General features: G+C 39.8%; 1 protein-coding gene across 1 annotated transcript; it reads right to left on the bottom strand.

Annotated features, from left to right (window-relative positions):
* Positions 1 to 6,776: 6,776 nt before the first annotated feature.
* asgr1c.2 (asialoglycoprotein receptor 1c, tandem duplicate 2) lies at positions 6,777 to 13,249 on the bottom strand. Its single transcript, XM_056457253.1, has 6 exons — positions 12,090 to 13,249; positions 11,592 to 11,744; positions 10,235 to 10,327; positions 9,696 to 9,850; positions 7,696 to 7,805; positions 6,777 to 7,594 (listed from the first exon to the last, which is right to left on the bottom strand). Exons 2-6 carry the CDS (start codon positions 11,701 to 11,703, stop codon positions 7,447 to 7,449), a joined length of 618 nt encoding a protein of 205 aa, XP_056313228.1. The 5' UTR covers positions 11,704 to 11,744; positions 12,090 to 13,249; the 3' UTR covers positions 6,777 to 7,446.
* Between the last annotated feature and the right edge of the window lie 854 nt (positions 13,250 to 14,103).

A 14,103-nucleotide genomic window follows, 5' to 3' on the forward strand; every position in this document is an offset into this window, starting at 1 on the left:
TAAACGACAGCATACAGGATGTATTTATGTGATTTACAGCACTTTCAGTTCCACAATACAAAGAATAGGGCATGTCGGTATAGTGTCAACCTCATATTATCACTTACCATAGATTTTCGACTTCTCTCACAAGGTTACTGTGGTTTGTAACCTCATGATTAAATTTTCTCCCTTTATTGTGGCTTAACCACTAGTTTTAATTTATTTACGCTAAGTGATCTCTACTTTATTAAAACAACTAACTTTTTCAAACTTTAGTGATCTAGCTTAGTTAGTTATTGATGCTTTATTTGACTTTATACTCTATTAAACTGTATTAGCAATACAAAACAAATATTTAGGTGCAGAAAGAAACGTTTTTTATTACAGTGTGATGTTGAGGCAAATGTGCATGCTCACGCTTAATAAATTAGTATAGGCCAGTCCAGTACCTGTATCCTCTTCCTCTGCAGGCAGGACTCTGTAATGTGTACAGAATGTGGTTTTGCATTGTCTTGTTGAAATATGCATGAAATGAAGGCAGCATATTGTGCTCCAAAATCTCTCTGTACTGTTCAGCATTAATTGTGCCATAACAGAAGGGCAAGTTACCTTTGTCAAGGGCACTGACACAACCCGTACCATGACAGACCCTGGAATTTTAGACTTGTTGCTGGTAACAGTCTGGATGATCTTTTTCTTTATTCGTCCGGAGCACACGGTGTCCTTTTTTCCCCAAAAATGCCTGAAATACTGATTCATATGATGACAGTACACATTAATGATCCATCCTAGATGCCTCCAAGCCGAGAGAAATCAATGGCGCTTCTGGACACTGTTAACATTGGGATTCCTTTTGGCAAAGTACAATTTTCACTGGCATTTGTGGATGTAGATTAAATTTAGATTAGATTCAACTTTATTGTCATTACACATGTACAAGTACAAGGCAACGAAATGCAGTTTAGGTCTAACCAGCAGTGCAATAGCAGCAAGTGCATGATACCGGTATAAGTTATAAAGTGCAGTTATAGAAAAACTATGGTGATATTTACAGATGGATGTACTATCAACATTATATACAGGTTGTATTAGCTATGAACAGATTTACAATAAATGAATATATGTACAGGTTGCTATTAGTAATCAGAAGTGTGCAGATAGATAAACATAATTACAAAGGTATATGTACAGTGGGTGTGTACATAATTAGAAATGTCCATGTGCAGTGGGTATGTACAGTTCAGTGAGGGGCAGAGTTCAAAAGGAAGACAGCTCTGGGGAAAAAGCTGTTCCTCAGTCTGCTGGTTTTTGTCCGGGGGAGCCTGAAGCGCCTGCCGGAAGGCAGGAGAGAAAACAGTCTGTGAGCAGGGTGAGAGGTGTCCTTAAGAATACTGCGTGCTCGGCGCAGACAGTGTTTCTTCTGGATGTCCTCTATGGCTGGCAGTGTAGTCCCTGTGATGCGTTGGGCAGTTTTCACCACCCGCTGCAGTGCCTTACGCTCAGCAACAGAGCAGCTTCCATACCAGACCGTGACGCAGTTGGTCAGGATGCTTTCTATTGTGCAGCGGTAGAAGTTCACCAAGACAGCTGATGAAAGCTGGTTCTTCTTAAGTTGCCTCAAGAAGAATAGGCGCTGGTGAGCCTTCTTGACCAGGCTGGAGGTGTTGGTGGTCCAGGAAAGGTCCTTTGAGATGTGGGTCCCCAGGAACTTGAAGGATGAGACAGGCTCAACGGCCATCCCATTAATGTGGATGGGATCATGTGAGCCGGTTCGTCCCTTCCTGAAGTCCACAATGAGCTCCTTGGTCTTGTTGGTGTTAAGAAGCAGATTATTGTTGGTGCACCAGGTGGCCAGATGCTGTATCTCCTCCCTGTAGGCAGTCTCATCATTATTGCTGATTAGACCAATCACTGTGGTGTCATCTGCAAATTTGATGATGGTGTTGGATCTGTTGGTAAAAAGGGAGTAGAGGAAGGGGCTCAGCACGCAGCCCTGTGGTACACCAGTGTTGAGTGTGACGGTGGTGGAGCAGATGTGGCCTGATCTAACATTCTGAGGTCTGTTAGTCAGAAAGTCCATAACCCAGTTGCAGAGAGACGTGTCGATATCCAGGTCTCTAAGTTTGATCAGTAACTTAGAGGGTATGACAGTGTTGAATGCTGAGCTGAAGTCAACAAACAGAATTCGTGCAACATACAGTATGCTGGAGCATTCATTAACAAAGTGTTGTAAATACTATAATAATCACAGTAATATACTTTACTATAGTATGGTTTAAAAACACTACATTATTTACTATAAATTACTATCGAATTTTTTATCAAGATGTCATTGTGGTTTTACCTCAAACTAAAAGACTCAAACACATGGATTATTTCATAAATTAGAGATGATACATTTTAATATGATTAAATCTATCAAACCTTTGCGAAAGGACATCTTCTCTTCAGATTCCAAGTCCATTTTCATAATGTTTTCAGAGCTACCATTTTTCTCATATTGCATCATGAGTGCAACATATGTAGTTTCTTACTTCCTAGTGAAGATCCAGAAGAACACATCCCTTTCTCTGGTAGTCCTTTTTTAGAACAACACCCCATAATGGCAGCATGACAGCATGTATTTATGTGATTTACAGCACTTTCAGTTCCAAAGAATAGGGTACGTCTTTACGTAGGGTGTCAACCTCATATTTTCACTTACAATAGATTTTTGACTTCCCTCACAAGGTTGCTGTGGTTTAATGATTAAATTTTCTCCCTTCATTGTGGCTTAACCACTAGTTTTAATTTATTTATGCTAAGTGATCTCTACTTTATTAAAACAACTATCTTTTAACTAAAATTTTCTCCCTTTACTGTGGCTTGACCCAGGGGCGGACTGGCCATAGGGAGCACGGGACATTTCCAGGTTTTCTTTAGACAATTTTAGGCTTCTAGAGGCTAAAGGTTCTTAATTAAAAAGTGGTGTTAATGTACAGTTAGACAGTTACAGCTCATCCAGAACGCTGCGGCCAGAATTCTGACCAGAACCAGGAAATCAGAGCACATCACACCTGTCCTCAGGTCTTTACACTGGCTCCCAGTTACATTCAGAATAGATTTTAAAGTATTATTACTGGTCTATAAATCACTAAATGGCTTTGGACCTCAATACATTACAGATATGCTCACTGAATACAAACCTAACAGATCACTCAGATCTTTAGGATCATATAAATTAGAACTTCCAAGAGTTCAGTCAAAGCAGGGTGAATCGGCTTTCAGCTACTAACAGCGCCCCTCACTGCTGGAATCAGCTTCCAGAAATGATCAGATGTGCTCCAACATTAGGCACGTTCAAATCAAGACTGAAAACACATCTGTTTAGCTGTGCCTTTACTGAATGAGCACTGTGCTTATTTTTTATTCTTTTATAACACATTTGATCTGTTTTTATTCTTATTTATTTAATTTTTTTGGCATTTTTATTATTTGTTTTTATTTCTCTTATACTTGTTTCTTTTATTCCTGTTTATGTAAAGCACTTTGAATTGCCACTGTGTATGAAATGTGCTATATAAATAAACTTGCCTTGCCTTGCCTTACATCGATGCTGAATTAGTTTATATTTTAAATCTAGCATACTGAAAAAACAGCATCCTTTGGTGAATGTAGATCTAGTGAACCCAACCCAGGCTCATTCTGAAAACGTACCTCTACAGACGTTTCTGGAGGCCGCGAAATACGTCCCGGCGGCACATTTTTTTGCAGTTTTTGTTTGCGCAAATCCACCAGAGGTCGCTGTGTACGCTTTTTGAGATCTGTCAAATTTCCCCATTCGCACCTGCTGTTCTCGCATAAACCCACCAGAGGCCGCTGTCGACACAATTTTTTGACAGACTGAATGACTGACTGAGCGAATGATCGACTGACCCACCCTCCCCTTCCCTAAACCCAACCAATTTTATCGATTGACCCACCCGCACGGTCCCAACCAACACATTTAAAAACCAATCCAAAAAAATAAAAGCCCTCGTCTGATTTTTTTTTACCACATTAACAGATTTTACCACATTCTCACCCTGCTATTCACTTGTTTGTTTTATTTTTTGGATTCTGTTTTTGTCTTACCTGCTTTCTGGAACCGTACTTCACCGGACTCGAACCCCATCTTCGTGGTCAACTCCTCTCTGCGTCGCAAGTCCACCAACGTACATGACACACTAACGGGACAAACTAGTTGCAGCCGGAATGCTGTCCATACGGAGGTAAGCGGTCAGCTGGTAAGCTCGAAAGGGAACGTCTGTAGGGCTACGTTTTCACAATGAGCCTGTGTTGAGTGAACCTGAAGGCCCTGCCTGCGGGGGAGGTAGACCCAGCCCATTTAATTGCTGATTCTCCTTAGCGCACTTAACTTTGATGTGACCGCACTCACAAGTCTCTAAGCAGCTCCTCCTGGTTACTCGGTAGCACTTGGAAAATGGGAGATGCGTGTGCTTATTCTGATCTGCTAGCGAGTTCCCTGTCTGGCAAACCCTACAGAGTTCCTCCGAGGGCAGAGGAGCCGGGTGCTTGACCCATTACGTTGTTTGTATGCCTGTTTGGTTAGCCCGTGTTCTGGGGTTTGGTGGCATCTGTGCATGACATATACGTTACTCAGCCACGGTGCAATTCCCCCTCTCAGAAAGACCTGTGTCTTCCCTTCCAGCTTACATTATGTAGTGCTTCCCCTAAATAGGGTTAGCCCATATGTCCATATTGTCACCAGGTCTCCACAAGTGGGTAGCAGGTGGCCTCCGCAGTGTTTTTCCCCCCTCGGAACTAGCATGCTTTTTCATATTTCAAAATTCCTAGTCTAAATTCAGCTAGGTGAAAAACTCATTCCACCCGCTTGAATTGTAATATTAAAATTCCATATTCAGGTGAGTATGAGCCAGGGGACGTTGGAAGGCTGTGCCATTGGTGATGATTATGCACTCACGCAGTGCTTGGCAAACTTCTCACCATGGCCGTGGTGAGGTTCAGCTGCTGTAGCGCTTTCATACACTCCCCCAAAGTGTCGGATCGACACAGCATTGAAGTTACTGACCTGATAGGGAACGACCTGGTTATGGGCGTAACCCACGTTCCCTGAAGGAGGAATTGTAATTTCCATCAGTTGTCAGAGCTGCGCGCTGCCAGCCCATAGGCATTCATTGGCCTGTTTTCTTACTATTCAGAGTGATTATTTGGTGATACCCCCAAAGTGTCATTCTGAAGCCGCCTTTCCACTGCACACAACATTTGGACACGACTGACGGAATACGCCCCCTTGTGGCAGTCACACAGAATTTTCAGTTCTGATGTGCACCATGGGAGAGAAGCTGTTCTCGCAGTGTCTGAAATAAAAGAGTGCAAAAGCATGAGCCTTTATTCTCCGTGCGTTCACCATGGTTGAATGAATGAATGAATGAATGAATGAATGAATGAATGAATGAATGAGTACTAGAAAATCATAGACCGCAAAAAATTTTGGAGGGAATGTGGAGACAACATAAAACATTATATTTTTATTACTTTATTACTTACATTTATGTATAGAAATGTTTTTTTTAAATATATATATATATATATATACTTTTTCTGATTAAAAAAAATAACCAAATAAACTCCTATTTCTCATCTCGCGCACACGGCCCTGCTTGGACAACACTGGAATACATCCGGTTGGCCGGTCGCATACTGTCTAGTCACAGGAGTTCAAATATTTCAACAGATCCGCAGCTCAATTCGGATCTGAATTTTCCGTATACAGAGATGATCGGAACTCCACGCAGCTCCCGGACTACTCTCCATTGGAAATGAATGACTTCCAGTCTGTCGCTTGTCGTTTGTTGTGTGCAGTGGAAAGAAGGCTTGACACGTCATTTGACTTCCTGATCTGAAGGGGAACTAAACATGGATGTCCTGGTTAAATTTGGCCCATCAGTTTAAATTGAATAGACACCTAAGAATTACCCCAAAACAAATACACAAATTAGACAGACTTTACATGTTTATTCATTCATTCCTGTGTATTTGATGGCTAGTTTTGTGCATTTCTTAAGCATCACCTATATTTTCACTGACAGACCAACTTCTGCCTTGTTTTAGCAAACATGACATATATTAGATTTAATATAGTTGTTGTCCAATGCACCTGCTGTTATGCATGGATACAGTGCTAGCATTTTCATTTTTCATTTTTAAAGCTTACTGAGTCTTAAATCTAATTTCAGACAATTATTTTTTCTGATTTTAGGAGGTTTGAGCCTTGGCTGGGTCAGTTGGCATTTCTGTGTGGAGTTTGCATGTTCTCTTTGTGTTGGCGTGGGTTTCCTCCAGGTGCTCCGGTTTCCCCCACAAGTCCAAACACATGCGCTATAGGGGAATTTGGTAAGCTAAATTGTCCATAGTGTGTGTGTGAATGAGTGTGTATGGATGTTTCCCAGTGATGGGTTGCAGCTGGAAGGGCATCCACTGAGTAAAACATATGCTTTACTCAGCGTATGTAAAACATATGCTTTACCTCATAAGTTGGTGGTTCATTCCGCTGTGGCAATCCCAGATTAATAAAGGAACTTAGCCTAAAATAAAATAAATGAATGTATGAATGTTTTTAGGAGAGCGTTGAGCTCAACCTTTAAGCTCAATTTAACACAGTCTCCTAATTCTAGTTTTATTGTTCATTATTCTATTTATTTTGTACTTCTGAATGACAAGCTTTTCAGTTCTGTAGCTGATTGTGACAAAGCACTTCTGCTTGTCCAAAATAAACAGAAAAAAGCAAGCACTGGGGATTACTGTTGTATTGAAGTACTATTGAACCATAACCCCAAAACCAAGGTAGCGAACTATGACTTCTTTGTTACAACCTTAATAAGATGATAAAGTATTTTAATCCAGCACATTGTGCAACATGGCAAAAGAAGTATGCTTTTTTTATTAGTTTATCAGTGTGATTCTTGTTATTTTGTTGCCTATTACATGTTTAAGACAGAGTGAAAATGGTTAACAGAAAGATATACTAATTTAGTACATCATGATTCATTTCATTTGTAATTTACATGCTTAAAGAAATGTTTTTTTTTGACAAAGTGCCCTTCAAAACCTCAATACCTCAAAACAAAACTAATTCTGTTAACTGTTTTTTTTTTCTTTACAATTCTGTAAACTCATGACGTGGTGGCGCAGCACAATCGCCTCACAGCAAGAAGGTCGCTGGTTCGAGTGTCCACACTTGTCCATAGTGTATGTGTGTGAATGAGAATGTAAGGATGTTTCCTAGTGATGGGTTGCAGCTGGAAGGGCATCCGCTGTGTAAAACATATGCTGGATAAGTTGGCGGTTCATTCCACTGTGGCAACCTCAGATTAATAAAGGGACTAAGCCGAAAAGAAAATGAGTGAATGAATGAGTTCTGTATTCTGAGTTTTGACCACACTTGAATGCTGGTTTCCTATCTTATTTTTTCATTTCACAAATAAACTTCATTTTGATGGAGCAGTGGGCGTCATTGAGGAGCCCTTCATATGTGATATGCGCACAGTCCTCTCCTTCCTCTCCTAAGCCATGTTCAGTCCAGTCATCCGGCTGTCCAGGTCTCCAGTGTCTGCGACAGTAAAATATGTGCGGTTATAAATGTAAATTCTCATAAATCATACACTATTAGGTTGAAAGCTAAATATGCAGTTTTCTGTGTATTCATCTCACTCTTTATTCAAGGTGTAATTCGTTCCATCCATCCATCTCCACTGGCCTGTGTTCTGATCTGTTAGGCCGATCCAGTAAGGAAATGGTTGGGTGAAAACAGTAATAAATTGCTGCAAAAAGAGATCAAATACTTAATTAAAGTCCCCCTATGATGCTAAATCAACTTTTGGAAGCAGTTTGAACAGAACTGTGTAGGTATTTACTGATTTCACGCGGCCGCCATTCTTAAAAGCGAAATCGAGGCTGCGGTGGGAAGAAACCCAGAAGTATCGTTGGGAGTTACATAGGAACGTTGTGTAGCTTGCTGTATATCTTATCAGCCAAAAGAAAGTGACTCATTTATCATTTCACCTCCTTCCGAGTGACCCGAAGGTCCGTTCTGAATGTATGGTGAAAAAAAAAAGTATATCAGAGCTCATTTTTAGCTAAGTTAAGGAAAATGTCACTAGTTAGCTAACGTTTTCTTTCCCAAACACACGTTTTAGATGCCATTTATCAAACTTAAGTTAATATACTGATTCTTTCACTATATTAGACTATATTACACTATATTAGACAAACCGTCAATTTCCCGCCAACATTTAAGACACTGTTGATAGCTCTCTTAAAACAGCGCTGATTTGCCATTGTGTTCACCTGATCAACAGAAATGCTTGTGATTGGCCGAGAAGGTCATCAGTTCACCTTCCGCTGTTTACTGAGCACAAACACAGATGAGCGATCTGCTTGATGACTCGACTGATCTTCACGGCTGCTTCGCGCTCCAGTCTCCGTGTATCTGTGTTTGCACTGGGTGAAGAGCGGTAAACTGAGTGCAAACATAGATACACGGAGACTGGAGCGAGAAGCAGCTGTGAAGATCAGTCAAGTCATCCGCGCTCAGCGGCGCTTCAATGTTTGCGGGAAATGGACGTTTTTAAAACTTCAGTACCGGGACAACACTATTACAGACAACACGAGGGTGTGCTACAGAGGACTGCAGTGTTTTATCGTTCACCGGGTTACATAGGCTGAAGCAGGAAAGCGTCTCCGCGGTGTTTAACTGGTCCTATAAACTGAAGTCTAGGAGGACACTTAAGCGTATTACTCTTACAGAGATTGTGATGTTATTTGATGCTAAATTGCTTTTAATTGTTTAAATTAAACATACTCAATGATATTAAAGTGATGTTTACACCATTTCTGCATTTTTAAACCTCAGCAACAGCTGGAGGTTTGTAGTCCACAGCATATTACTGCAATGTTTACATTGCTGGTCCAGTGCAGCCTTGCTTCGGTTCTTTAAAATGGCGGCCGTGTGAAATAAGCGTATAGTGTGTCCCTTGTCATAGTGGAGTGAATTGCGAACTTTGCAACAGCATTTGTGCGTGACTCGTCGTTTCAGGAAGGCTTGAATAAACTCCACCACAAACACATCAAATCAAACTTACTTGGTATATTTGACTAACAAGCTGTATTTCAGCTTCATCTCTCTCTGTCACTGACTGCTGTTTATCTGATGTAACGCAGTAAAAGCAGACACGCATGTGGGAATGGTGGGCGGGGAGAACCAGCTCATTTGCATTAAAGGCACAGGCTACACTGTCCTCAGAGCCCAAAGTAGGCATATTCTATATTGTATAAAAAGTAATCTGATGGGTATTTTGAGCTGAAACTTTACAGACATATTCTGAAGAGACATATCATACATCTTGTAAAAGGGGAGAATGGATTTTTTTCTTCTGTTTTCAACTGGTCTGGTTGGTTTAGTGGTTACAATTTTTTAAATCAATAAAATGTAAACAAACCCAGTCAAAAGGGACATTTTATACATCTCTGATAGTTAAATCATAAATACTCAAAGTAATTTTCATTAACCTTTTTTAAAAAAAAAAACATATTTAATATCAATAACTTAATTTTACTGTACAGTTTCTTAAATATACCGTTGCTAGATGTAGACATTACTAATCTTAGAGCCCTCTAATAAAAAAAGGTGTGTTTGTGTGTTTATTATGCACCCAATGATCCTCATCTTCCATTTTTAAGAGCCATGCGCCTTTCTCTTCGCAGTAATCTTTTGCTTCTGTCCAGCTCATTTCATCACTAGAGAAGAGGTAACAGCTATTGCTGAAAATAACCCAAGCAGAGTCACTGCAGCCTGGTTCAAGTAATTCTGCAAAGGAGAGATAAAATGCAAAAAAGTTTTATAATGTTATGCTTTTTCAACACATCAAGAAATAAAACTGCCTTCTTCCATTCATAATAATGAGTGCACTGTTGTGGTATATGGACTGGAGTTTGGATTTTAATAGACACCTATGCTCGCACATTGAAATTAAACAGTAAAATAATACGTATGAATTTAGTATGCATATATATCATTATATGTATTATTATCCCACAACCTGCCATTGTGTCAGATTGGCTTCATTTTAAGCTATTTTTAGATTAATGAGAAAGTTTTGAGTTGTAACATTTCTCAGTTCATGACCTCTGAAACATAAGCTGCATATGTCTGATATTACAAAATGGCACTCTGAATTGAGAGATTACTTACTGGTTATGGAAATTCTGTAAGTAAGAGATCGAACAGATGACCGCATTTCCATCATTAAATTCTTCAGGTTCTCCATTGAGCTTGACAGTTCATCTTTAGCCGCAGAAAGGCAAAAAGGGTGAAAAACATTATATCAGCATGACTACCTATACTTTGGCAAAAGCACATTCATGAATAATTAAGAACAATTAATAAATATTTAAAAATTAGTCTTTAAAGTCGGCATGAATTCTAAAATGACTCTTTATACAGTCTTTATATTGTAGGGTTTGTTATAAATTATGTCTCTGCACTTCATTATTTTGTAAAAGTTTATTTGCCTTCATAATTTTACTCAAAATCAATAACCTCCCCCACTTTTCATCAGTTTTGGAGACATGGAATACTTTTAGAGCGCGGATATCAGTCCTTTAGGGTGGGACTATCAGTCCTTCAGGGCAGCGCTATCAGTCATTTAGGGCGGAGCTATCAGTAATTTAGGGTGGGGCTATCAGTCATTTAGGGAGGGGCTATCAGTCCTTTAGGGAGGGAATATCAGTCATTTAGAGAGGGGCTATCAGTCCTTTAGCGCGGGGCCATTGGTCATGTAGGGCATGGCTATCAGTCCTTTAGGGTGGGGCTATTAGTCATTTAGGGCATGGCTATCAGTCCTTTAGGGAGGGGCTATTAGTCATTTAGGGCATGGCTATCAATCCTATAGGGCGGGGCTATTAGTCATGTAGGACATGGCTTTCAGTTCTTTAGGGCGGGGCTATTAGTCATTTAGGGCATAGCTATCAGTCCTTTAGGGTGGGCTATTAGTCATTTAGGGCATAGCTATTAGTCCTTTAGTCTGTGGCTATTAGTCCTTTAGGGCGGGGCTATTCGTCATTTAGGGCATAGCTATCAGTCCTTCAGGGCGGGGCTATTAATCAATTAGGGCATAGCTATCAGTCCTTTAGGGCAGGGCTATAAGTAATTTAGGGCATGGCTGTCAGTCATTTAGGGCGGGGCTATGAGGTATTTAGGCTGGGGCTATCAGTTGTTTACGGCGGGGCGATCAGTCCTTTAGTGTGTGGCTATTAGTCTTTTAGGTTACGGATATAAGTCTTTTAGGGAGGAGCTATCAGGGAATGTCTTGTTTCCCCCCTGCTGTCGTCCGTTCATCAATTCTCTTACATTTGTTAGCAATGTCTTCCAACAATCAAGTTCCAACAATTCCATTCCCAAAAGATTATGCATCTCACTTCTTTTGTTCTCTCATTTCAGGACCTTTTCAATTTGATGTAATCAAAATATGGGACTATCTTATCTGTTTAATGCCTAGTGAACTATTAATATTTTGTTTAATTAATATAATTCCAGTTTGCTCTCTTACCCAAGATACGCTGGTTGTGTGAAATAGACTGTAGAAACATAAGAGATGTCCTCCTACTATCTGCTGTCAGTTTAGACATAATTGATGACACTGAAGCGCTCAGAGTGTCCATCTGTTTCTTCACTTCAGTGTACGACACATTCTGCTGAGACTCTGGGAGAAAAAATAGAAATGTAGATTCAAAACCCAAGATGTGTCGTCTGAAATTTAAAGCGATAGTTCACCCAAAAATGAAACCTTCACTTACTACCCTCCCTCAAGCAGTTCCAAACCTTTATGAGTCTCTTCTTCTGTTGAACACAAAATAAGATATTTAGAAGAATGTTAGATAACCTGACCCACTAATAATTACTGGTTTCCATCAATTTTCAAAATATCTTCCTTTGTGTTCAACAGAAGAAAGAAACTGGTGAAGGATAAAGAAATTATATCAGAATTTTCTGGTTTGTGTGAACTATCACTTTAATGATTAAAACTGAGAAATACAGCCATGCTTACCCAGATTTTGTTGGTTTTCCTCATGTTGGATTTGAGTGAATCTAGCGATGAACTAAGTCCGGTCATCAGGGTCTCAATGTCAGACAGTTCTTTGCTTGGACTTTTTTATAGAGCCAGAATCAGGAGAAATCATGGTTAACCATCATGCTGTACAGAAAACTTGTCCTAGCCTACTCTAGTCAGGGTGTCCGCAGGGTTGTAAAAGGTAGTAAATGAAATTAGCCAAAATTAAGGGTATTAAAAACTATTAAAAGTAATAAACTTCATCTGACGAGGTATTAAATTTTCGGGCCCAATTTTTTAAATACTAATTTTCAATTTGTGTTAAGTGCAGGCCTTTATTCTAAAGTTTGTGTGGATGTATTTATATGTTGAGAGTAGGACCTGAGCGATATCATGTGAGGTGGGCTTCGATTGCGTGTGCGCTGAAACAAACTGGTTTGCGACCTCATAATATATTTGGGAGCATTTTGTGCGACTGCATATGGTGGTTGTAGTGTGACCTGTTTTGATTTTTTTTATAAAAAACGAGCTAAATCGCTATATTAGTTTATGTTAGCTGTCAATCACTCAAGGCTTTCCGCTGTCAGATGACAGGGAGCTTTTGTGACAGCGGGAAATGCAAACGGCTGAAGAGTGAAAAGTACACAGGTTTGCAAACCTCACCTAAAGTTACAAATAATGGCGCAGATGACAGCGATCATGTGGTGAATGTTGATCTGACAGCCGAGATAAATCAAGTGTTTTCAGAAAAGGTGCCCGAATCTCGATGTGTTCCATTCACTGCGTGTTCAAATGTCTGCTAAATGTAACCTCTAACACTGTACACATCATCGCAAAAGAAGCTTGCCTTTACTAAGTTTACGCTGAAACTACGGCTCATGACAAAGAGCGGTATTGCGCTGGTGGTCATAGCGAGAATCCTGCTCTGCCCCGCTCATATATTGGGTCGGCTGACCTGCCTGCTTTATTCCACAAACAGAGAAAAATGTAAATCGGCGCATAACAAGAGCATTTACAATGACACAAACCCAAACTTTAAAGAGTGATAGGAGTGAGACTTCTCTTCCTTTCTTTTGTCCATTCTTTCTTGAGATGTATATTATAATTATACTTAATAACTGATGACAGATTTGGAGCCTTCATTTGATTGGTTTATTTAATCTTTCATTTGTTTTGTAGCAGAAATATTATTTATTAAATTGATATGCATATAAAAACAATAGTGCAAAATAAATATTTATTCTTACTGCAATGCTTCATTTTTGTTTGATGCCAACCATAAATATAATTTTTCATAAAGTAACAGGAGGACTTTTATAGCAGATAACTCACATTCAGGCGACGCAGTGGCGCAGTAGGTAGTGCTGTCGCCTCACTGCAAGAAGGTCGCTGAATCGAGCCTCAGCTGGGTCAGTTGATGTTTTTGTGTGGAGTTTGCATGTTCTCCCTGCATTCGCGTGGGTTTTTGTCTGGGTGCTCCGGTTTCCCCACAGTCCAAACACATGCGTTATAGGTGATTTGGGTAGGCTTAATTGTCCGTAGTGTATGAGTGTGAGTGAGTGTGTGTGGATGTTTCCCAGTACTGGGTTGCGGATAAGGTGGCGGTTCATTTCGCTGTGGCGACCCCAGATTAATAAAGGGTCTGAGCCGAAAAGAAAATGAATGAATAACTCACATTCATGCAGCCTGATAATGAGGAATGTAATTCATTGTTAGTATTACTGTCATCATTAATATTCTATAATTATTAGACATTCATTTTGGAATTATTGCACAAAAATCAATATCATCGCAGCATTAGTTGAATAGTTGTTTCTAGTTTTTGTTAGTCCTAATTGATGTTGTTTTCAAATACAATAAATCCCTTAATATATAATTTGCAGTGGTGCTTATTAATTTTTGGTGGGTGCTCCTAAATTTTTTATGGTGCTGTTAAATATTCAAAGTTGGGAGCACCGGTGCTACTAAGTAAAAAGTTAATTTCGAGCCCTGAAATCTATCGGCACAGTTC

The sequence above is a fragment of the Danio aesculapii genome, chromosome 5 (assembly GCF_903798145.1).
Source record: "Danio aesculapii chromosome 5, fDanAes4.1, whole genome shotgun sequence".
Taxonomy (NCBI): Eukaryota; Metazoa; Chordata; class Actinopteri; order Cypriniformes; family Danionidae; genus Danio; species Danio aesculapii.

Bases quoted from the DNA above. Each gene is read 5' to 3' on its own strand.
- asgr1c.2 (XM_056457253.1), bottom strand. From the start codon at position 11,703: ATGGACACTCTGAGCGCTTCAGTGTCATCAATTATGTCTAAACTGACA. The intron at 9,851-10,234 runs GTAAGTAATCTC...TCTCCTTTGCAG, and splicing joins TTACAGAATTTCCATAACCA to AATTACTTGAACCAGGCTGC. The intron at 7,806-9,695 runs GTGCATAATAAA...CTCTTTTTGCAG, and splicing joins TGGAAGATGAGGATCATTGG to CAATTTATTACTGTTTTCAC.